General features: G+C 42.0%; 1 protein-coding gene across 5 annotated transcripts in view; it reads right to left on the bottom strand.

Moving 5' to 3' along the window:
- ZNF451 (zinc finger protein 451) overlaps positions 1-25,567 on the bottom strand; it is an 84,834-nt gene extending 59,267 nt beyond the window's left edge. Inside the window, exons 1-7 of one of the 5 annotated variants that reach the window (XR_012883159.1) lie at positions 25,457-25,567; positions 23,826-23,946; positions 8,503-8,580; positions 8,045-8,164; positions 7,469-7,580; positions 3,168-3,318; positions 1,156-1,282 (exon numbers count right to left, since the gene is read on the bottom strand). Coding sequence is in view for 4 of the 5 variants with exons in the window: in XM_075861980.1 (XP_075718095.1) it covers positions 1,156-1,282; positions 3,168-3,318; positions 7,469-7,580; positions 8,045-8,164; positions 8,503-8,580; positions 23,826-23,909 (672 nt within the window). In the remaining variant the exon portion in view is untranslated. Of the gene's footprint in view, positions 1-1,155; positions 1,283-3,167; positions 3,319-7,468; positions 7,581-8,044; positions 8,165-8,502; positions 8,581-23,825; positions 23,947-25,389 lie in introns of all 5 variants that reach the window. The other 4 variants (XM_075861980.1, XM_075861978.1, XM_075861981.1 and 1 more) reach the window with 4 other exon arrangements.
- Between the last annotated feature and the right edge of the window lie 713 nt (positions 25,568-26,280).

Here is a 26,280-nt window from a genome sequence, read left to right as displayed (position 1 = left end):
ATGCTGCAGTCAATCATGACCGTGGCATCTTAGCGGTTTGTAGCCCATCGTCTTCCGTGACACGATCGCAGGGGTGTCAATGGTTGCTATGGCTACCAGAGGCCTAACAATGGCCTCTTCCATCTACAGAAGCCTATTAGGCCCTGCAAAGACAGGACCTAATCGGTTGCCTGTCGGTGTAAAACGGACAGTTAACGTATAATACATTGTACTACATAAGTAGTGCAATGTTTTATAACAGCTATCGAAAAACCAAAACTTCCCATAAGAGGTCTATAACTGGGGAAAAAAACCACCTATACATTATTGGTATCGCTATGTGCATAACGACGCAAACTGTAAAACTTTCATGTTCTGTATCCCGCACTGTGAACGGTGTAAAAAAATTGAAAAAAACAACAACGCCAGAACTGCTGTTTTTTTAATCAATTTGCCTCCCAAAAAAATTTAATAAGAAGTGATGAAAAAGTGGCATGTACCCCAAAAAGGTGCCAATAAAAATTACAGCTCATCCCGCAAAACAAAGCCCTCATACAGCTACATCAATGAGAAAAAAAAAAAGAAAAGAAAGAAGAAGGACATGCATGGCCCTTGTAAGGTGAGTATGGAAACACACTGTGCCCCTTCGTCTGGAATAACTTTGGCTCACCTCTGCTCTTCTCGGAGAGACAGGGGTCAGCTAAAGACGGGCTCATAGAGGTCTATGAGCCAGTCTTTAGATAACGCCATCTTTCTGAGAAGAGCTGAAAAGAGTTGAAATGATACAATTACATTCGAAAGGGCACAGTGCTCGGCTGAGCGCTTCTGCCCCATCGTTTCAGCGATCGGTGGGGGTCTCAGCACCTGGACCCTCACCTGATCAAAATTTTTGACATGTCCCTTATGAAATGACTTATGCATTCAACAGACATGCCAGGAGAGCCGACAGGTACGTCATATCATGACCACAGAGGATATTGGTTTTATGATACCTGGTGTTGTATGCATCTTATTGCACACATTTGGTTATCTACTAAAATAAAGTGTAAAAATATTTTGTTTCTTATATATATATATATATATATAATTTTTTTAAACTGGGAAAAAAAAAAATCCTAGCCTGATTAATATTAAGTAATGATCTATGATTGTTACTTTTTTGAAAGAATAACTTACCTTTGCTAAGAGATGGTCATTGTACTCGTTTTTGCTTACAAAACTTTTAAGACACAGAACACAGGCATACGCATTGTCACACACTCCACGAAGAGCAATAGTTGGGTCACATGGGGAGTGATCAAACCTTGGGAAAAAGAATATAATAATTGTTAAAAGAACTATTTATGGCCAAGTTTTTACAAATCTGCCACATGTGAACAAACCATTAAGAGTAAAAAGGTCGGATTTGCTGTGGAACATTCCACAGCAAATCTGACCCAGATTCCATATGGAATTCCGGACAAAAGTTGGTGTAGATTTTTATCCGAAATTTGTATTCGGCTGCAGCGGTCACATGGGACGTCATCTCAGGAGGCTGGCATTGCAGGGACCAGAGACTAATTGCTATGGGAGCGCCAGGGAAGGAGAGTATGGTCTTTTTAGCTTTGTTATTTCTTCTACTTATCGGTTTGCTGCAGCTATTCCGCGGCAAAAGCCAAAACACTAGACATTTCTTGCAGATTTTTATTTCTCTATTGAAGACAAAGGGGAGAATCCGCAACAAATGTGCAACAGAAAATGACATGCTGAAGATTTAAAAATCCCCAGCGTAGGCCAGTTTCTGCACAGAAATTATCCGCAGCATGTGAATGAGATTTATTATTTGCTGCTACAGTTAGGGATCCTTCACATGGCGGATTGTGCGTGGCGGAGCCCGCCATGGAACTATTCGTGCCGATGGCAGGAAGGTTCCTCCCTCCCATTGACATCAATGGGAGGTTCGGGCCGAATCCAAAAGATCGAGCCGGACGTTCCTTTCCCCCATTAGCTGAAAAAATCAGCTAGTGGGAAAAAGTAGTATCTGACGCCTATTGAAATGAATGGGAGGCAGAATTCCGCCGCAAAATTCCTCCGTATGAACATACCCTAATACGCTTTTGATTCCACTCGCAAATCCGGACAGAAAATCTGCAGCAATTCCATGTATATAAATAATTTAAAAATATTTACCGTTTACATTACCAGAGCAAAATAGAAACAAGGTTTACATTACAAACTTATTTATTTGCCTTTCACTAAGCAACTCTCTTAAGGCTACGTTCATAAGCAGCGTAATTGCAGAGGATATCACGTCCGGACTTACGGACGGAATATCCGCAGCGTATTAGGGTACAGTCACGTGTGGCAGATTTTCTGCGACTGAAAATCAGTACCCATCATCTGAACCCATAAATGTATACACTTGCTGCAGATACAACCCAATTCAGATCAATAGAACGGACTTTCAGCCGCAGACATTTCTGCAACAAAACCTGCCGCGTGTGACTGCACCTTTACAGTAGCAGCAAAGCGGATGAGATTTACAAACTTTATCCACACGCTGCAGAAAATTTTCATGCAGAAGTTAACCTACAATGCAGTTTTTTTTTGATCCGCAGAATGTTAAATCATGCTGCAAAATGGTTGCACATTTGTTTGGACATCCCCCATTGAGTTCAAAAGGAAAAGTACATTTCTGCAACAAAATAGCAAATGTTGACATTTTTGATGCGAAAAACCTCTGCCCTCCCCTGGCGTTCCCATAGCAACACCTCACTCCTCCCCATCTGTGCTACCGGCTTCCTGGGATGACGTTTCATCCCATGTGACCACTGCAGCCAATCAGGCTGTAACGGTCACACGAGATAAAAACGCCATCCCAGGATGCCAGCAGCACTGACACCAACCATGGGGGGAGTGACGCGTCGTCATAGGAGACCAGGGGGGAGAGTTTAGACTTTATTTATCCCCTCATCTGGGGTTTGCCACGGCAAAGCCGTCTGAAAGTCAGTGCCAAGCAAACACCATTTGTTTGGACTTTTAGACGGGATTTCCTGTGGTATCTGGGTCGAATTTGAAGCAAAATTTTCCACACCAAATTCGACCCGTCTGAACATAGTCTTATACAACAAAAAAAAATTTGACATGTTATGGTGGTTCAGAAGGACAGGAACACTATATCTGAATATAACGACCTATGTTTAACCTACCTTTTGAGATGACCTAACAGCAGTTGTCCATTATCAAATTTCCTGTTGCAGTGCATAACTGGACAAGCGATTGACTGACTGTTAATGGAACAGGTTTCAAGGGACCGAGAGAAATTTCGTCGGCTGGCACAAACATTGCCTGGTTTGAGACCTTGAATTTAAAAATATAACAATTCTTTACTGTAACAAACATCCACGTCTGTAACATTACCATGTCAAACGCATTATACTAAAATAATGGCTTTTAAAGAGGCTCTGTCACCAGATTTTGCAACCCCTATCTGCTATTGCAGCAGATAGGCGCTGCAATGTAGATTACAGTAACGTTTTTATTTGTAAAAAACGAGCATTTTTGGCCAAGTTATGACCATTTTTGTAGTTATGCAAATGAGGCTTGCAAAAGTACAAGTGGGTGTGTTTAAAAGTAAAAGTCCAAGTGGGCGTGTATTGTGCGTACATCGGGGCGTTTTTAATACTTTCACTAGCTGGGCGCTCTGAAGAGAAGTAACATCCTCTTCTCTTCAGAACGCCCAGCTTCTGACAGTGCAGATCTGTGACGTCACTCACAGGTCCTGCATCGTGACGGCCACATCGGCACCAGAGGCTACAGTTGATTCTGCAGCAGCATCAGCGTTTGCAGGTAAGATCGACTTAACTGCAAACGCTGATGCTGCTGCAGAATCAACTGTAGCCTCTGGTGCCGATGTGGCCGTCACGATGCAGGACCTGTGAGTGACGTCACAGACCTGCACTGTCAGAAGCTGGGCGTTCTGAAGAGAAGAGGATGTTACTTCTCTTCAGAGCGCCCAGCTAGTGAAAGTATTAAAAACGCCCCGATGTACGCACATAATACACGCCCACTTGGACTTTTACTTTTAAACACACCCACTTGTACTTTTGCAAGCCTCATTTGCATAACTACAAAAATGGTCATAACTTGGCCAAAAATGCTCGTTTTTTACAAATAAAAACGTTACTGTAATCTACATTGCAGCGCCTATCTGCTGCAATAGCAGATAGGGGTTGCAAAATCTGGTGACAGAGCCTCTTTAAGTGCGAAGTAGTCTACACATTAATAAAAACAGACATCTGGAAGCTTAGTGTAATGCTGAATGCAGGCATCGCTGTGGCACCTTTGTTGAGGGCCCAGCACAAAGATTCCTGCCAATCCTATTTCCTGTCTCAATAACTTAACTGGTTCCCGACCGCTGGCTGTGTTTTTTTTACGGCCAGCGGTCAGGGTCCTTAAAACCCGAGCCATAGACTTTTTACGGCTCGGGTTTTAACTTGCTGCCCGCGCGATCGGGCAGCTGAATGTCGGGTCTCCGGCTGTCAGTGACTGTCGGGGACCCTGAGGAGAGGATAGAGGCAGCTTTCGATCTCTTTTACACAGCGCTCAATGAACACCGTGTATAGGAATAGAGGCAGCGGCTGCGCCGCAGTCTCTATTGATCCCGGTGTTCATGTGACTGGTCACATGATCGCCGGGTGCCGTTACTGACAGACTGCTGCTGGGTCTTACTAGACCCAGCACAGCCCTATTAGTGACAATCGTCACTATGAGAGGGCTGATTTCCCCTGTAACTGGGGCTGCTGTGCAGCTCCAGTTACAGTGGAAAAGATGGTGTAAAAGAAAGAAAAAAAAATATATAAAAAGTTCCCCAAAGGTCTTTTTTGACCTTTGAGGGACAGACCATAGTAATAAAAAAAATAAAAGTGCAAATTTTTTTTTAATAATAAATACACATTAAATACCCACCGCAAAAAAGAAACGTTCCCCCTGCCAATCATTGTTGTAACGCTAGCGCTGACCCAATTACCCTAATATAGACATGTAATATATTAAAATTTACGGTAGACAATGATGATTACAAATAAAACGTCTATTTTAGGGTAAAACTATGTTATTACCCAAAAAAATAAAATAAATAAAAAAAAAAATCGCTGAAACGTAAAAAAGCTTATTTTTTTTACTATTATTTTTAAACTTTAAGAATAAAAATGATAAAAAAATAAACCTGCATTGTCTATGGAAAAAAACAATCGCAAAAATCACGTCGTTAGCCCAACAAATAAAAAAGTTATAGCCATTTAACTACACACATGCTAAAAATGGCTAAACGGTGTCTGGTACTGAAGGCTTAAAATAGCCCGGTCCTGAACTGGTTAAAGGGGTTGTCCGAGATTTAATGACTGTGTTAATGCTTGTAATTTATAAATGTAAATACGCTTGTAATATACTTACGTTTTCCAAAGTGGCGCCGTTTCCAGATCCTGCCGTGGGGAACTTGACGGGTGACGTCACTCTCTGCACTGGCCTCTTTGTTGATCTTGAATTCTTTTCCGGGTATACGACACGTCACGTCACTTGTGACGTGGTGTATATCGGCTTGTTCTGTTGAGACGCGCATGCGCGGCCCCTGCTGTTATCTTGAGAACAGCAGGGACCACGAGAACAGCAGTGACACCGCATGCGCGTTACGGGCTGTGAAGCAGAACAGCCGATACACGGCACGTAATAAGTGACGTGTCGTGTCGTATACCCGGCGAAGAATTCAAGATCAACAAAGCGGCAGAGCCAGTGCAGAGAGTGACGTCACCCGTCAAGTACCCCACGGCAGGATCTGGAAACGGGGCCACTTTGGAAAATGTAAGTATATTACAAACGTATTTACATTTATAAATTACAAGCATTAACACAGTCATTAAATCTCGGACAACCCCTTTAACAGAAAACAGCTATAAGTGAAGCTTTACTTTTTTATATTCTGTCCTTTCTGCCATTTTACTTTCAGAATTCTGTTCATTACATTTTACAAAGAATCCACATACAGTTTATTAACAAAAGCACAAGATTATAACAAGAAGCGGTACTAACGACAGTAAAAAATCTCCATAATTGCGGACCGTAATACGTTCCCAGTGGGCTATGTCCTCAAAGTGATACATTTGGTCAGCCTTGTTAATATTGATTCTAAGTTCACTAGTTGATTTTTAGAATTAGGATACTAGAATCCTTGCAGTACCAATAGATTTTGTACCAAAGTAGGCATGTCGTCCTCCATATTAGATAAGTAATTGCAGAAGAAGGGCACTGGGTGTGCATGGGAATTTGCTGAATGCATATAAAAATAATCATTTCAATCTCTCAACAGTACTTCTACAAGCAAACAAGCCTAGGAAACTAAAATGAACAATACACTGAAGGCAGACGACCTAGAACTGGACACTCAAAGAGCTGACTAAAGTGGGAGACTGGAGAACAGTAGAAGTAGAAAGATTTGAATACACAGCCTAGCAAAGAGCACTGAAGTATTCACTTCCACGATTACTACTTTGTTCCGTACTCCTGGTGTTTATCCCCTGCTTGTGAGACGTCACATACACAGAACGCGTGGCCTCTTATCTCCATTGCCCCCAGCTCTCCCCCATCTCTGGAGGGATGGTGTTTCACATGCTAGGCAATTATAGCGCAGAGTATAGCAGCTTCTCAATATCAGATATGTGTTGTATATAAAGACAGTCTGTTAAAACAGCACAACCTTACACAGTGTAATAGAGGGGAATGCAGGCAAGGTCTGTGAGAAGGGAGAAGAATCCTGGGAACTGTAGTGGTTACATGGTGATTCTGCCCACAGCAAGCCCTGAAAGCATCAAAACAAAAGAGGCTGTACAGAGCTGGGCAATATAATGGAAAATAACTATTTCTGAGCCATGATGGCATCAGCGGGTGAGCATTTAGACACTTTTCTGTAATTTTTTTATAAGGCCTTTTAAAATGCACTCTGGGCCTAAAGTGGTCCGACAGTAAGCTCTGTGATATCATTGTGAGAATAACTTTCTACCACACCAAGGAAACTATTAAGCAGGCAGCATGCTCCAAGCTGGAGAAGCTTTTCCAATCCCATTTTTTTGACAATATGTCCACAATAACCCTGCAGAAACGTAACGTTTTCAGGGACCTCGTTTAGGCTCTCAGCACCAGACAGCCAACACTAGTATGCCATACTTCGTCATGACTCCAAGGGAATTGCACTTTAAAGTTGAAATTGCTGTGTCTCTTGCCCCAGACTTGTTCATCTGCCAAGACTGGCCAACCTACCTTGCTATGCCCCACAGAGTGAAATCTATGTCACCGATTTCCACTTTAAAATTTCCGCCAATTTTCTGCTGTAAATTTTAATAAATTTGTTGAGCCGCTGTGGTCTCTCGCCCTCTATTGAGACTTTTCTATGCCAGAAAAAACACGCTGTAGAAAGGTTGATCAATTCCCCCTTATTAGTTTACTTTGTTTTGCTTACCTGGCTTTTTGAGCCACTCGTTCACACACAATCTTGCGGCATGTTTGCCAGGGAGATCCTTGATGAATTCCAACTCTTGCAAACCATGAGCATGCTGAAAGTTTAACTTCTCCTACACGATGGGGAAAAAAAAAATGTGTATTCTATATAAAATGACACACTATGCAAGGATAAACCAAACTCTTAAAGTATACGCAAGATAAAAAAAAATGTCAGCACTAAAGAAAGTTGGGCTTTAGTTACTAAAAACAAGGTCCATGTTTTTTAATATAAGAATTAAAGCGTAATTATAAGGACAGCAGGAACGTAGCCGCGTGCATTTGCAGCCTTGCTCTTCACATACGGTCTTCCCATTTTGCAGCATCACTTGTTTCCTTGTATCTAACAACGGTTTGTTCCTTCACACTGATGCCAAGCCCCTCAATGGGCAGCCCCCCCGCCACGCTCCCTCTTGAATGCATTTTACATTTACTAAATAAACAAAATGATAATCAAATGTACAGAAAATTCCTCTATTGTAGAAAAAAAATCACCCTTAGATGTATATATAAAAAAAACTGAAACAAATTAACTCACCTGAAATGCTCTGTTTTTTTCAGCTTTCTGCCGTTTTTCTACTTCAACGCGACGCGCAAGACGATCAAGTGTTGAAGCCACCTGGTCCTTCTGACAATCAACATGGTCCTTTAAGGTTCTCTAAGTTTTAGTAGAAATTCAAATTTCAATAACATAAAATATTAGTTTATGCTGCAACTTCTGAAATCCTACCACACGTGACAACTCCTTAGATACTACCATTTTACAGCATGTTAAAGTAATACCCCAACTGTGCCCCCCCTTTATAAGCCCTAGCCGGGATGCGAGTGCTGCCAATGTCTATTAAATTTGAAAGAATATCCAGTGGTACTACAAATATATTTAGAATTTAGACTGTTCCCCACAATAACAGTTGTTTGTGAATGATCTTGGCAAAACGGGTTGCAGTGTACTGCACCACCAGAATACAGGCCATAAATAGGTTTATTTATACTCACATTCAAATGCACGTCTTGAGTCTCATCATCGCTACTTAGCAGGTCAACGCACTCTAGAACAGGTCTTGACTGGCCTTCCTGTACAGGGAAACATGTATACAGATTTATTATGTATGGCACGGATAGAAGTAAAATTATTTTATAATCTGGCTTCCCTGAAGACTCAATATTACTATACAGACAAAGGAAAATATAAAATATATTTTAAGCCCTGTTCACACAGTTATTTGCAGGCAGAAAAAAAATCTGCCTCAGAATTTCTTCTGGAAATTTGAGGCAGATTTTGTACTACCTGCGCTTTTTTTTCCCGCAGCGTTTTTTGCCAGCAGCCATAAAATGTAACACAAGGACCTCAAGCAAAATAAACGCAGGGCCGCAGGTTTTTTCTACCTCCCATTGATTTTAATGGGCGGTTAGAGGCGGAAACCGCAGCCAGAAAATACATGCCGCCCAGGGAAGAAAAAAACCGCATCTGCCTCCCACTGAAGTCACTAGGTGGTGATTTCGGCAGTTTTTTGGTGCAGATTTTGTCGCAGTTTTTACAACAAAATCAGCGCCAAAAGACTCTGTGTGAACTGACACTTAAAGTTAAAGAGGCTCAGTCAACACATTATAAGTGCCCTATCTTCTAGATAATGCGATCGGCGCTGTAATGTAGATTACAGCAGTGTTTTTTATTTAGAAAAACTAACATTTTTGTGACATATTTTACCTTTATGCGAATGAGTTTCTTAATGCCCAACTGGGCGGGTTTTACATTTTGACCAAGTGGGCGTTGTGGAGAGAAAAGTGTATGACGCTGGCCAGTCCGCGTCATATACTTTTCCCCATTCATTTACACAGCACATAGTGATCTTATTACATCACTATGTGCAGCTACATATACACACACACACGTTACTCAAGTGTCCTGACAGTGAATATACATTACCTCCAGCCAGGACACGTCTATTCACAATCCTGACATTTCGCTAACGTTTGTGTTTGATTTACAGCACAGCACATCGAGATCACGCTGGGCTGTCATTTACAGCGTAATCTTTTATTTAGAAAAACGAACATTTTTGTGACATATTTTACCTTTATGCAAATGAGTTTCTTAATGCCCAATTGGGCGTGTTTTACATTTTGACCAAGTGGGCGTTGTGGAGAGAAGTGTATGACCAATCAGCATCATACACTGCTCTCCTTTCATTTACATAGCACATAGTGATCTTACTAGATCACTATGTGCAGCCACATACACACACTAACTTTACTGAAGCGTCCGGACAGTGAATAGACAACACATCCAGCCAGGACGTGATGTCTATACAAAATCCTGACACTTCAGTAACGTTTGTGTGTTATTTACAGCACCGCAAGCGTGATCTCGCGAGATTACGCTGTAAATGACAGCCCAGCGTGATCTCGATGTGCTGTGCTGTAAATCAAACACAAACGTTAGCGACATGTCAGGATTGTGAATAGACATGTCCTGGCTGGAGGTAATGTATATTCACTGTCAGGACACTTAAGTGTGTGTGTGTGTGTGTGTACACAGTGATGTAATAAGATCACTATGTGCTGTGTAAATGAATGGGGAGAAGTGTATGATGCGGATTGGTCAGCGTCATACACTTCTCTCCACAACGCCCACTTGGTCAAAAAGTAAAACACGCCCAGTTGTCCATTAAGAAAGTCATTAGAATAAAGCTAATATAGGTCATAACTCCGTCAAAAATGATCGTTTTTCTGAATAAAAAACACTGCTGTAATCTACATTACAGCGTAGATCACATTATGTAGATTAGAAGATAGGGCACTTGTGTGACAGAGCCTCTTTAAGGATCATCCAGGCCAATGGAAATGAACATACAGACCAATATGCTATAATTGTAGCGTAAATAAAACAAACTACCACTGATCATTTAACCCTTTCACGACAAAGGGTCATTGGTGCCGTTGCGTCCAGGTCAAATTTTCCATTTTTGATATGAACTTCTTTAAACGATAATATCTTTGGAACCGCTTTGAATATCACACTATTTTTACTTAGTTTTTTTTTACAAGACTTATGAGGCTTTGATTATCTAGATTAGGTTAATTCAGTGTTAATTTTTATTATGAGCAGACAAATCACTAAAAAAAAAAACACTATTTTTGTTAATATATACAGTGAAGGAAATAAGTATTTGATCCCTTGCTGATTTTGTAAGTTTGCCCACTGTCAAAGACATGAACAGTCTAGAATTTTTAGGCTAGGTTAATTTTACCAGTGAGAGATAGATTATCTAAAAAAAAAAACATAAAATCACATAGTCAAAATTATATATATTTATTTGCATTGTGCACAGAGAAATAAGTATTTGATCCCCTACCAACCATTAAGAGTTCAGCCTCCTCCAGACCAGTTACACGCTCCAAATCAACTTGGTGCCTGCATTAAAGACAGCTGTCTTAAATGGTCACCTGTATAAAAGACTCCTGTCCACAGACTCAATTAATCAGTCTGACTCTAACCTCTACAACATGGGCAAGACCAAAGAGCTTTCTAAGGATGTCAGGGACAAGATCATAGACCTGCACAAGGCTGGAATGGGCTACAAAACCATAAGTAAGACGCTGGGTGAGAAGGAGACAACTGTTGGTGCAATAGTAAGAAAATGGAAGACATACAAAATGACTGTCAATCGACATCGATCTGGGGCTCCATGCAAAATCTCACCTCGTGGGGTATACTTGATCCTGAGGAAGGTGAGAGCTCAGCCGAAAACTACACGGGGGGAACTTGTTAATGATCTCAAGGCAGCTGGGACCACAGTCACCAAGAAAACCATTGGTAACACATTACGCCGTAATGGATTAAAATTCTGCAGTGCCCGCAAGGTCCCCCTGCTCAAGAAGGGACATGTACAGGCCCGTCTGAAGTTTGCAAATGAACATCTGGATGATTCTGAGTGATTGGGAGAAGGTGCTGTGGTCAGGCGAGACTAAAATTGAGCTCTTTGGCATTAACTCAACTCGCCTAGTTTGGAGAAAGAGAAATGCTGCCTATGACCCAAAGAACACCGTCCCCACTGTCAAGCATGGAGGTGGAAACATTATGTTTTGGGGGTGTTTCTCTGCTAAGGGCACAGGACTACTTCACCGCATCAATCGGAGAATGGATGGAGCCATGTACCGTCAAATCCTGAGTGACAACCTCCTTCCCTCCACCAGGACATTAAAAATGGCTCGTGGCTGGGTCTTCCAGCACGACAATGACCCGAAACATACAGCCAAGGCAACAAAGGAGTGGCTCAAAAAGAAGCACATTAAGGTCATGGAGTGGCCTAGCCAGTCTCCAGACCTTAATCCCATCGAAAACTTATGGAGGGAGCTGAAGATCCGAGTTGCCAAGCGACAGCCTCGAAATCTTAATGATTTACAGATGATCTGCAAAGAGGAGTGGTCCAAAATTCCATCTAACATGTGTGCAAACCTCATCATCAACTACAAAAAACGTCTGACTGCTGTGCTTGCCAACAAGGGTTTTGCCACCAAGTATTAAGTCTTGTTTGCCAAAGGGATCAAATACTTATTTCTCTGTGCACAAAGCAAATAAATATATATAATTTTGACAATGTGATTTTCTTTTTTTTTTTTTTTATATAATCTATCTCTCACTGGTAAAATTAACCTAGCCTAAAAATTCTAGACTGTTCACGACTTTGACAGTGGGCAAACTTACAAAATCAGCAAGGGATCAAATACTTATTTCCTTCACTGTGTGTATGTATATATATATATATATATATATATATATATATATATATATATATATATATACATATATACACATACACACACACACACACACACACACACACACACACACACACTGTAGAGCTCTGTAACAATTAGTCCTCTTCTCTCTCCGTCACCCTGGATCGCTGTGAGGGGAGAGTGAAGAGGGCTATATACACACACACACACACACACACACACACACACGACCATGAAAAAAAGGCAGTCAACAACAAATCAACTGTCCGTTTTTCATAACTGTTTTGCATCAATGGGTTTCAAAATTTGAATCCATTTCCCAGCCATCTGACCGTTTTTAACCGGCATTTGCCATCCGTTTTTCAAGGACATTAAAATAAAAATAAAAAGTTTAATTTTGTTCGTTAGGGTTTTTTGTTCCAACCCCCTGAAAACACCACAGTGCCCATGTAGATAGTGATGCAATACCAATGTAGATAGTGCCGCGGTGCCCACATAGTGCCAGTTCTCCCTGTAGATAATGCCCACATAGTGCCCATGTAGATAGCGCCAGTGTCCACTGTAGATAGTGCCAATATAATGCCACACCCCCTGTATATAGCACCACACCCCCTGTAAAGAGCCACCCCCCTGTAGATAGCAACATCCGCCCTGTATTTAGCAATATCCCCGCTGCAGATAGAGCCACCACCCCCCCCCCTTGTAAATGGCACCCCCTTCACGTAAATAGCACCACTGTAGCTCCCTGTAGGAGCGCAATCCCTCTGGCCGAAGATTCCGCTCCTGCAGGAAGCCCCTGATGTCCCTGTCCATATATGGATAGTGACACCAGGGGCTTCTCCAGTAGCGGAATCCCCAACACAGAGCGATCTGACACCGGGGATTTCGCTCCTAGAGAGAGCCGCTGACGTCATTTTCCAAATGGACAGTGACGTCAGGGGCTCTCTCTAGAAGCAGAATCTGACACCGGGGATTTCGCTCCTACAGTCAGTTCAGGTGGCGCTATCTACAGTGGGGCTGCGATGCTATCTACAGCAGGGGGAGGGTTGCTATCTGCAGGGGGGGCTGACACTATCTACAGCAGGGATGGAGAGAAGGCGGGGGATCCCTCTAGGAGAGGAATCCTCGGACAGAGCGCTGGCGGGAGCTTAGATGGCGCTATCTACAGAGGGTTTTGCAGTACCTACAAGGAGTTGTGCGTGGCGGATTCCGTGGCTCTCAAAGCCCAGGTGCACATGAGAGTGTAGTGCTGCTCACACTGAAGCAGCACTGCACTCAAACCCGTTCCAGGCTGTCAACATTTATACACGTGCTAACTGCACGGGGCATCGGCAGTTAGAACGTATGTAGCCGTATGGCAGTGGTGAAGGGGTTAAACAGTATTAAAATTTAAAAAATGCACTCCATATCACTGGCCCACTTATTCTTCGCACGACCGGATTTAAAAAGTTTGCTTTTTTACATAAAGACATGAGTGCTATACAGAACTTTCCTTATTACTGTTGCTATATAATGGCTAGTTGGACGGAGCTCTACTTGGACCAGCGCCGTGCATAGCTAATCAACTTTTTTGCACACTACTGAATAAAAAAAATTACATGTTTGGTATCGCCCCATCCGTAACGACCCCAACTATAAAGCTATTATTGTTATTTAACCTCCTCAGCGAACGCCGCAAATAAAATAAAAAACAATGCCTGAATTGCCGCGTTACGTTCATCCTGCCTTCATAAAAATTTGATAAAAAGTGATCAAAAAGTCGCATGTACTCCAAAATGGTACCAATAAAAACTATAAAAGTCGTCCCGCAACAGGAAAGCCCTCATAAACCTGCATTGGCGGGAATAAATAAAAAGTTATGGCTCTTCAAATATGGAGACACAAAAACAAATAATTTTGAAAAAACAGTTTTTACGGTGTAAAGGTAGTAAAACATAAGAAAACGATATAAACTTTGTATCGTCGCAATCGTAACGACCGCTGAATAAAGTTATTATGTTATTTAGACCACAAGGTACAGTGTAAATTAAGGACGCAAAAAAAGTGACAAAATTGCTGTTATTTTTTTTATTACGCCCCAAAAAAAGTTAATCAATAAATGATATGTACCCCAAAATGGTGCTATTAAAAAATAATACTTGTCCCGCAGAAAACTAGTCCTTATACAGCTATGTCGACGCAAAAATAAAAAAAGTTATAGCTCTTTGAGTGAGACGATGGGGGGAAAAAAAAAAAAAAATAGCTGGTCATTAAGGTTTAAAATAGGCTGGTCACTAAAGTGTTAAGTGTAATTGGAAACAGATGGAATATAGTCCAGTATTCATATGCATCAAAGTAGCCATAAAAAAGGCACAAAAACAGAGATATTTTATAATTAATTTATACAGCTATTGTGAAAAGAGCGGAGCGCGCTGTGAAACGCGTCTAGCCATACTACATGTGTTTTTTTATATATAGAAATAACTCCTAAGGACCAGCGCAACAACAAACAACTATACCTAGTTTGTGGAAAAGGTGCCACCCGGGTGATCACCGATTTAAACTATATTTGATGCAAGTACCAACATAGCCTGATACTCGAACACGAGTATAGACGGAACTACAGGCCCAAGCACGCAAAAGTGCGCAAGCACAAGATAACAACAAGAAGCGGTACTAACGACCGTAAAAAATCTCCGTAATTGCGGACTGTAATACGGTCCGCAATTACTGACCCGCCTAATTCTATTGGCCGCGGTCACCTTTCCGTATCGCTACGGATAGGTGTCCGTGCCGTAGAAACGTGCCGGGAATTATGGAGCATTCCCTACTTTTTGTTTTTTATGGGCCACTCCGCCCGAAAATCTGGCCCGCAGGCCGTGATTATGGGCAATCAAAAAAATATATATATATTTTGCTTTAGAGTGGGAATAGTTAATAGAACATTTCTATTTCTGCACTGTAATGTATTTATTCGCCTGAATATGGATACTGAATTCTAAATGGGATGTTTAATGTGATTTAAAGAGTTGCACTTGGCTGTCCTCATTCATACCACAGGTGGGACACTCACATCTACTATCAGTTCTGACCCTGGTGCAAAACTGCACTAAGGCGATGATATTCGTTGTGTGACTGGCGCACAAAAGTAACTGCCAATGCCAACAGAAAGACGCAAATGACTCCAGACAATTCTGGATGTACCACATCTTTCTGTATTAGGGTATGTTCACACGCAGAGTCAAAAACGTCTCAACATAAGGAGCTGTTTTTAAGAGAAAACAGCTCCTAATTTTCAGACGTTTTTTGCTGCATTTTTTACGGCCGTTTCTGGAGATTTTTTACTAGAGTATGTAAAACGGCTCCAAAAAACGTCCCAAGAAGTGTCCTGCACAAAAACGCTCTGTTGGAACAGAACGCCGTTTTCCCATTGAAATCAATGGGCAGATGTTTGGAGGCGTTCCGCTTCCGATTTTTCGGCCGTTTACGGCCCGAAAAACGGCAGAAAATAGGCCGTGTGAACATATCCTTACCCTGAATGAAATATACACAGAATTAACCCCTTAAAGGGACACTCCGGCCAAATCTAATATTTCCCATGTGTACCATTATGGTATTCCATGTGTCGTGTCTCACCTGTTATTTTTCTTGCTGCTTCTATCTCTATATATTAGATTGGGCTGGTTGCTTAGCAGCAGTGTGAATCAGGCTCGGTGACTCTTTCTCTACTTGATCCTATGGAGATCTTTGTCACCCATCACGGGCTTCAGCAGTTCCTGTACAGCACTAGTTTTGTACAGGGGGGGCAGAAACTTCCATCATCTGCTACCACTGATACTTAGACAGGTTCCTGTCACACGGGTATAATGTAGAAGAATATAGTGCAGCCGCCCTGTCTTTATACTTATTGGTTCTCAGCTTATTTAGGCCTTATTCAGGCGAACGTGTTAAACGTCCGTATGACGGCCGTCACACAGACCTACATAATTCAATGTGGCCGTTCACACGGCCGTTGTTTCAACGGACTGCGTGAAGGATCCGTGAGAAAATAGGACATGTCCTATTTTTTCACGCTTCACTCCAAAGACTCTAGTCTATGGGGGATGCGTGATAGCGCATCCCGCAGCGCAGAGCACAGATGCACCTTGGACGTGAAAAACGCCCGCCTGAATCTAGCCTTAGGAGTATATAGAGAGAATGATAATCAGTGTCCCCCAGCATGCAGAAATGGTGTGGTCTTTAGCAGGTCATGTGATGCTGTGCTGAAGCATCATGGGATTGATAGCACAGCAGAGAGGAAGAGAAAGCTGGAGAAATGTAAGAATCAAGATGGAAGCTTTTTTAAAAGCACAGACAAGGCAGAAGTGGAAAAAGTAAGTCCAGTAAACATAAAAGAAGTGTGGCATACAGTCAGGTGGGGAATGCAGATATGGATAGTTGCGTTTCCACTGGAGGGCTTCTTCAACTAGCTGCCGACACAGAACGGGAATACCTGTCCTGAGCAGCGGGTGTTTAGCGCATTAGGATGAGCCAGTGTGCGCGCGATCAGTAGCGGGGCAATGGCTGTAATAAACAACCGCAGCCCCGCTCTTACGGCAGAGAAACCTCTGCTCTCTGCCGTTAACCCCTTGAATGCCGCAATCAAAGCTGATTGCGGCATTCAAAGTGAATAGAAGGGGGAAATCTCTGTGCCCATAACTTGTATAGCCAGACAGCCTAGGGCATACTTCGGTACGCCCTAAAAACTTCCTGTGTACAATTAGTACACAGGGTAATGTACCTGCATATAGATATATGCCAGTATATTACAGTTACAAAATATAAATGAAAAATCCCTCTGTCGGATTAAAAAAACAAAAAAAAAAAAGTTACATTAAGTTAAAAAAAACTTAAAGGGAACCTGTCACCAGCATTTCCCCTTTTGAACTTTACTTATCCCTCACTGGCCGCTGCTATCAAAAGTTCATTGCCACTATCCCCTCTCCTAAACTCCTCCTCCGACTGTAAATAACGCTCTGCAAACATTTTGCGCCTTTTATCGTAATAATCCGTTTTCCCTTTGTGCGCACATCCCAGAAGAGGACATCAATGCACAAGCACGGGATTTTGTGTGCTGGGGGAAGGCGAGGAGCTGTCAATCAAAAGTAAGGAGGCACGGTAAACTCTGAAAGACTTGAGGAATGAAGATTTGACTCTTTTCAAACGAAGATTTGACTCTTTTCAAACGAAGATTTGACTCTTTTCAAACGAAGATTTGACTCTTTTCAAACGAAGATTTGACTCTTTTCAAACGAAGATTTGACTCTTTTCAAACGAAGATTTGACTCTTTTCAAACGAAGATTTGACTCTTTTCAAACGAAGATTTGACTCTTTTCAAACGAAGATTTGACTCTTTTCAAACGAAGATTTGACTCTTTTCAAACGAAGATTTGACTCTTTTCAAACGAAGATTTGACTCTTTTCAAACGAAGATTTGACTCTTTTCAAACGAAGATTTGACTCTTTTCAAACGAAGATTTGACTCTTTTCAAACGAAGATTTGACTCTTTTCAAACGAAGATTTGACTCTTTTCAAACGAAGATTTGACTCTTTTCAAACGAAGATTTGACTCTTTTCAAACGAAGATTTGACTCTTTTCAAACGAAGATTTGACTCTTTTCAAACGAAGATTTGACTCTTTTCAAACGAAGATTTGACTCTTTTCAAACGAAGATTTGACTCTTTTCAAACGAAGATTTGACTCTTTTCAAACGAAGATTTGACTCTTTTCAAACGAAGATTTGACTCTTTTCAAACGAAGATTTGACTCTTTTCAAACGAAGATTTGACTCTTTTCAAACGAAGATTTGACTCTTTTCAAACGAAGATTTGACTCTTTTCAAACGAAGATTTGACTCTTTTCAAACGAAGATTTGACTCTTTTCAAACGAAGATTTGACTCTTTTCAAACGAAGATTTGACTCTTTTCAAACGAAGATTTGACTCTTTTCAAACGAAGATTTGACTCTTTTCAAACGAAGATTTGACTCTTTTCAAACGAAGATTTGACTCTTTTCAAACGAAGATTTGACTCTTTTCAAACGAAGATTTGACTCTTTTCAAACGAAGATTTGACTCTTTTCAAACGAAGATTTGACTCTTTTCAAACGAAGATTTGACTCTTTTCAAACGAAGATTTGACTCTTTTCAAACGAAGATTTGACTCTTTTCAAACGAAGATTTGACTCTTTTCAAACGAAGATTTGACTCTTTTCAAACGAAGATTTGACTCTTTTCAAACGAAGATTTGACTCTTTTCAAACGAAGATTTGACTCTTTTCAAACGAAGATTTGACTCTTTTCAAACGAAGATTTGACTCTTTTCAAACGAAGATTTGACTCTTTTCAAACGAAGATTTGACTCTTTTCAAACGAAGATTTGACTCTTTTCAAACGAAGATTTGACTCTTTTCAAACGAAGATTTGACTCTTTTCAAACGAAGATTTGACTCTTTTCAAACGAAGATTTGACTCTTTTCAAACGAAGATTTGACTCTTTTCAAACGAAGATTTGACTCTTTTCAAACGAAGATTTGACTCTTTTCAAACGAAGATTTGACTCTTTTCAAACGAAGATTTGACTCTTTTCAAACGAAGATTTGACTCTTTTCAAACGAAGATTTGACTCTTTTCAAACGAAGATTTGACTCTTTTCAAACGAAGATTTGACTCTTTTCAAACGAAGATTTGACTCTTTTCAAACGAAGATTTGACTCTTTTCAAACGAAGATTTGACTCTTTTCAAACGAAGATTTGACTCTTTTCAAACGAAGATTTGACTCTTTTCAAACGAAGATTTGACTCTTTTCAAACGAAGATTTGACTCTTTTCAAACGAAGATTTGACTCTTTTCAAACGAAGATTTGACTCTTTTCAAACGAAGATTTGACTCTTTTCAAACGAAGATTTGACTCTTTTCAAACGAAGATTTGACTCTTTTCAAACGAAGATTTGACTCTTTTCAAACGAAGATTTGACTCTTTTCAAACGAAGATTTGACTCTTTTCAAACGAAGATTTGACTCTTTTCAAACGAAGATTTGACTCTTTTCAAACGAAGATTTGACTCTTTTCAAACGAAGATTTGACTCTTTTCAAACGAAGATTTGACTCTTTTCAAACGAAGATTTGACTCTTTTCAAACGAAGATTTGACTCTTTTCAAACGAAGATTTGACTCTTTTCAAACGAAGATTTGACTCTTTTCAAACGAAGATTTGACTCTTTTCAAACGAAGATTTGACTCTTTTCAAACGAAGATTTGACGCTTTTCAAACGAAGATTTGACGCTTTTCAAACGAAGATTTGACGCTTTTCAAACGAAGATTTGACTCTTTTCAAACGAAGATTTGACTCTTTTCTGCTCATTAGCATACGGTGTGAGAACACTAAACTGAATACTAAAGCTACAGAGCCGACTAAGAAGACAATTATAGGTTATATAGAAATGATTTTTCACCCACTACCACCAGGTATTGCTGGTTTAATAGGTGAAATGCTGGTGGCAGGTTCCCTTTAACGTTAAATTAAAAACAAAAAATACACAGAAATATAGTCCCAAAACATGAAAAAGACATATTTGGTATCACCACGACCGTAACAACCTGTACAACAAATGTATAGCATTATTTATGATTGGTGTAAATAAATTAAACTGCAATGGAACTGCTTATTTTTCAGGCATTTTTGCCAAAATAAAAATGTATATAAATTAAACTATAAAGTATTTGTACCAAAAAATGGTACCTACATAAAGGAACACTCTTCACGCAAAAAACCAAGTCTCATACAAATTGGTCGGGATGCAAAGAGGGAAATATAAGAAAATTGTTCTGTCCTCAAGGCCAAAACTGGCCGTGTCCTTAAGGGGTTAAAGCATCCCTAACCTTTCAGGTAACTTTTCAGTATAAGCGGTTATTTGTGTGTACATGGGGAATAACACGATTTATGGCCATTACAGGACTTGTATTCTGCTTTCTTTTTTTTTTTAAAGGGAATGTGTTGCCAGAAAAACATGTTTTTTTTTTAAAAATTAAACATTTAGTGTGTGGGTGGTTAAACATTGTTCAAATTTTTTTTATTTTTTTGCACGAGTCCAGGAAATATTATAAATTATTTCTAATTTATAATACTACCCATTTTTGGTCACTAGATGGAGCTGTTCCCAAAATTGCAGCATTGCAACATTGGGTTAAAAGCCCTCGCTCTAGTGAGCTCTCAGCATCCCCCCCTCCTTTATCCTGGCTAGTGCCGGGATAAACGAGGGGTTTGAACGGTGTAACCTCCTACACTGTGTGTCGCCATTTTTTGAGCTAACCCACAGTGTAGTAGGTTTACATACAGTAGTAAACACACACAAACACGAACATACATTGAAATCTCTTACCTGCTCCTGCCGCCGCGGCTCCCTCCGGCCCGTCCGCTCCGTTTGCTGCCGCTGGTGAAAGTGCAGAAATCCGGAAGCCGCGACCGGAAGTAGTAATATTACTGTCCGGCCGCGACTTCCGGTCCACAGGAAAATGGCGCCGGACGGCGCCAATTTCGAATAGGACTGTGTGGGAGCGGCGCATGCGCAGTTCCCACACAGACGCCGTACACTGCAGTCAATGGGACGGGAGCCGTTCGCAGTCCCTATGGGACTGTGGCTGCCGTATTCCATGTCTGTATGTGTCGTTAATCGACACACACAGAAATGGAACAAAAAATGGCAGCCCCCATAGGGAAGAAAAAGTGTAAAAATAAGAAAAAGTAAAACACAAACACACAAATAAATATAAAAGTTTTTAATAAAGCACTAACATCTTTAACATATAAAAAAATAATTTCTGATGACACTGTTCCTTTAAGCAGTTTTCCCCTCTGCAGGCTCTCTCTCTAATTCTGTTCTCCCTAAGCAAGTGGATGGAGTGTAACTCCTATCATGTCTTCTATACACTGCACACACAAAAAGAGAAAACATCCTGCTCCACTTTATCTTTGTAGAACACTCTGAGACAGCAGCAACATGGAGATTACACAGCAGTAATGAGCAGTCAAGCTGTGAACTCAGTATATAAGGGTATGTTCACACGCAGTGTTTTCGGACGTAATTCGGGCGTTTTACGCCTTGAATTACGCCTGAAAAAACGGCTCCATTACGCCTACAAACATCTGCACATTGCTTGCAATGGGTTTTACGAGGTTCTGTTCCCACGAGGCTTAATTTTACGCGCCGCTGTCAAAATACGGCGGGTAAAAAGACGCCCGCGAAAAAGAAGGGAATGTCATTTCTTGGGACGTTTTTTGGAGGCGTTTTTCATTGACTTACGCCGTGAAAAACGCGAGTTCCTAGAAAAACGTCTGAAAATCAGGAGCGGTTTTCGCTTGAAAAAAGCTCCGTATTTTCAGACGTTTTTGGTCACTGCGTGTGAACATACCCTAACACTTTGGGCTTGTCCACACGTAGCGGAATTGCTGAGTATTGTCTGAAATTACGGACGGAAAATACGCAGCAGAATACAGTAGCAGCAAAATGGGTGAGATTTAACAAATGTCATCCACACGCTGCATAAAAACTCTGACCAGAAATTGACCTGCGGTGCATATTTTTTGTACCTCAGCATGTCCATTGCTGCTGCGGAAAGTGGACTGAATTGCTGCGTTTTTCAGAGGAGATGTCACCATCTCACAATATTGAGAAAGACACAGAAAACTCCACACCATTTTCTGCAGTAAAAAATGTAGGAAATGGTGCAGTTTTTCCGCAGCAGAAAACCTGCTCGTTTCTGCGGAATTGCAGCATAAATTTTCCGCAGCAATTCTGTTTCGTGTGGACAAGCACTTCGATAGAAGCTGTAGCACGAATATTCAGACACAATCCCAGAAAACTCTCCTTGTGATTGAAACCTCCGCACCTTGACGTCCCAGGCCCCGCACTTGCCACCAGAGTAAAATCATCATGTACTTACTGCTCCTGAGTCAGGTCCTCTTCACCTCCAGACGCAGCACCAGGTCCTGACGTTGTTCAGCGTCAGGACGTTGTATAATAACGTCGCGATGCTGAAAAGTGTCAGGACCCAGTACTGCTCCCGTGGGTCAAGAGGACCCAACTCAAGAGCGGGGAGGGTAAGCATATGGATTGGATATGGTCTGATGAGCCAAGTATCAAAACATATGTGTGATGCAGTCTGCTGGGGCCCTGTAACGGACCTGATCATGTGTGATGCAGTCTGATGGGGCCCTGTACCGGACCCGATCATGTGTGATGCAGTCTGATGGGGCCCTGTACCGGACCCGATCATGTGTGATGTAGTCTGCTGAGACCTGTACCGGAGCCGATCATGTGTGATACTGTCTGCTGGGGCCCTGTACCGGACCCGATCATGTGTGATACTGTCTGCTGGGGCCCTGCACCGGACCCGATCATGTGTGATACTGTCTGCTGGGGCCCTGTACCGGACCCGATCATGTGTGATACTGTCTGCTGAGACCTGTACCGGAGCCGATCATGTGTGATACTGTCTGCTGGAGACCTGCACCGTACCCGATCATGTGTGATACTGTCTACTGGGGCCCTGTACCGGACCCGATTATGTGTGATACTGTCTGCTGGGGCACTGTATCTAAGCATATCATGTGTTCATGAAATTAATAAATCAATCTGACAGCATGTGGGCAACATGGTGACAGAGGGGTTAGCTGTGATGGGGACAAGACTATAAGGAGAGGGGTTTACAGTGTTGGGGACATGTCTGACTGAAGAGGGGTTAACTGTGTTGACCTGTTAACTCATGTTACTTTTGTCTTTCCTTTTGGTTGGTAACATCAGCGCCATCCTCTAAATTTGACCAGTCCTAGTCGCATGCAATCCACCTCCAGCTGTGATAAGTACAGCGCCTATCCTCTGTGCAAATTGTCATTTTGTGTAATTTTTCATCATCGCATTCTAAGACCCAGGTGGAACGATCAAATACCAGCAATAGTGTCGTTTTGTTTGTTTGTTTGTGGCGTTCACATTAAAAAACAAAATCATTTTATATTTCAGGTAGTTATGAACAAGTCGATACCAATCGCGTGTACTTTTTATTTTACATAAAGCATTTGTTTTTTCTTAAATTTTATTACAATTTTTAAGCCTTTAATTTCACTTAATTAAAAATCTTTTCGTTTCACTAGGAAACTTGACAACGTATGAGCCCGCTCGTTTTTGTATCGCAGTGTATTATGCCAGAGTAGCGCTGACAGGCATCCTATCAGGCTCTGCCTCTAGGTCTAATGGATGACAGACCTGGGGGACCGCATATCCACAGGATATGCCATTAATATTATAGGTACAGGTTCCAGCTCTGGGACCCACATCTATCTCCAGGACGGAGGTCCGAGAGCTGGAACCCGCATCTATGGGGACATCCAAGCAAAGAATGAATGGAGAGGTGGCCACGCCTCACCAGGCGTTGAGCGATCCCTGTTCTGGAGATAGGTGTGGATCCCTGAGTTGGGAATACCACTACAACATTATAGAAAGAAAATTAAAAAAAAACAACAACTATGTACCCAATATTCTTGATTCCAATACTTACACCGACAAACTCAATCTCATCTTCACTACACTGGTTTTCTTCTGCAAGCATTTCTTGCTCATTAGATGTCACCACAGAATCCATGAGACGGGCAAAAATATGACAGCTGCTGAGGTTACTGCTGAAGAAGAGCAAGAAAAAAAATACTTTACCCACACTTAATATTGGCATCGCTTCACAGTAATAAGGGGTGCACACATGAAGCAGTTTTCTAATCTCTTGTGCAGACTTCCACTCCGATTCTCAGAATAAAGGATTCTCTTTACCGCACCATAAAATATAAGTACTGCAGCGCAGAAGACAAAAACTTGGCTCACCCTGGAAACGCATGGGGACACCCGTGCCCAGGGCAGCATCTGCCACGTGGTGAGATAAGTATCTCACCTTAGGCGGCTGTCGACATCCTTGCTGTACCTGGCCACTGACACAGCTGCCTAAGAGCAGCTGTGCCAGTAGAATGCCCGCTCCATGGTCTACTGCAGACACTCTTACAATTTTCTATTAGCACCAGCCAGGAAGCGCAGAAGTGCTGCTGCACCAGTCATGGAGCATGGGTTCCCTGTGCACCGCTGGGCCTCTTCCACCTCATCAAAGTGGCGCACAGATGAACATTTATCGCTGTCCTCCGTGGTAAGAAGGTCGGTGCATCAGATGTCTTATTTTGGAGGAACAAGAAAAATGTCATATGTCCAGCAAAATGAGACATGTGGTTCGCAGAGAACAGCGATAAAGACAGAACACGTACCCTCTTCACCGCCTGACACCGACATGAAGTAGTGCGCATTGGCGCCTGGTGGTGCAGAGGAACTGGTAAAAAGCAAGCAGCATAAGTAAATGGATTGGTCTGGGGATTCTGAAGTTTTTTGGGTCTGATGTTTCTCCTATATTTCTTCTAATGGGATTGTGCTAACATGGTTTGTTTTTCCACCCCATCCCCAGATTTCAATCCTATATGCACCCCTTGGAGTAGAACCAATCCTATATGCGCCCCTTGGAGTAGAACCAATCCTATATGCGCCCCTTGGAGTAGAACCAATCCTATATGCGCCCCTTGGAGTAGAACCAATCCTATATGCGCCCCTTGGAGTAGAACCAATCCTATATGCGCCCCTTGGAGTAGAACGTTACAGCAGAGCCTGCAAAGTGGAAGAGGCCACCAGAGCAAACCACAATACAGAGAGTGAGTGACGGCTTCAGCGATGTGCACCAGGTCTCTTCTCCTCAGCCTCCAAATCAGGACAGAACATGGCTATCTGCGGAGTTGGACAAAGGGGAACTGGGCAACGGATTTCCTACTTAAGATTTTGGAAGTGTTGCACTACGCCACATTAATAACTTCAGTGATGAATGCCACACACCAGGGGCCAGCGACGATGTGAAGCCACGGCTAAGCAAATATACATCATTACTGACTGCCTTTATTCTGTTCAGATTTCCTATAATCCATCACCAGGGTGGAGACGATCGTGCCGGGTTATGATAGAGTATGTATAGAAATTAAAGTACAAGAAGTACGTTATCTAATAGTGATCATGTCTGTATTGTTCACATGGAGGGGTCTTACTCAATATATGTCTGTATTTCTGGTAACACTCCCGGAGCCCAGTTATACGGCCTCGCCCCATACTCACTTCCGTTATCCCGCACACCCGTTACCGGCAGCCGCTTCCTCTCGCGGGATGTTTACATCACAGTTTCCCGCGTTACTTGCACGCTGATTGCCTCGAACGTCACTACGAAAGCGACAAACTGCGGTGTAGGAATGTCGGGAAATGTAGTCATATGACACTGACAGCTCCACGTGTTTGACCAGGGCGGGGTTTCTGACGTTATAGCTCAGGCAGGGGGCACTGCTGCAAATCATGGGTGACTTCTGCTGCTGCCGCCCTGATAGGTAACGGTCACGAGCCGGCTGCGTATGACAGATGTTGCTAGTGTGGAAGGGTTTCCTTGGGGTGAATTACACATGTGGATGTTGTTATTGTAGTGTCTACACACTTTTTGGCCATTTGGAGCTTATAGTAGGGAATTTTATATACAGCAACTATGTCATATATTCTTAGAGGGTAACTAAACGTTCAGCCAAATTCTTACATGTTATAATGATGTCAGAAGCTTTGATTGGTGGGGGCCGAGCACTGAGACCCCCACCAATAGCTAAAACGAAGCAGCAGAAGTGCTCGTGGGAATGCTCAGCAGCCGCTTCGTTTCTGTTCGGCTTTTTCCGGAATGTATCAGAGTATGAGCTCATAGACTTACTATTAAGTCCGTAGTCCGCTACATTGATTAACGGAAAAAGCCGAACAGAAACGAAGCGGCGGCTAAGCTCTCCCACGAGCGTTTCTGCCGCTTTGTTTTAGTGATTGGTGGGGGTCTCAGTGCTTGGACTCCCACCAATCAAAAGTTCTGAGATGTTACTATGACATGTCAGATGTTTGTTGAACGTTTAGTTATC

This window comes from Rhinoderma darwinii, chromosome 4, assembly GCF_050947455.1.
Source record: "Rhinoderma darwinii isolate aRhiDar2 chromosome 4, aRhiDar2.hap1, whole genome shotgun sequence".
NCBI lineage: Eukaryota > Metazoa > Chordata > Amphibia > Anura > Rhinodermatidae > Rhinoderma > Rhinoderma darwinii.
Note: the sequence above shows the minus strand (reverse complement) of the source record. Positions and strands in the feature narration are given on the sequence as shown.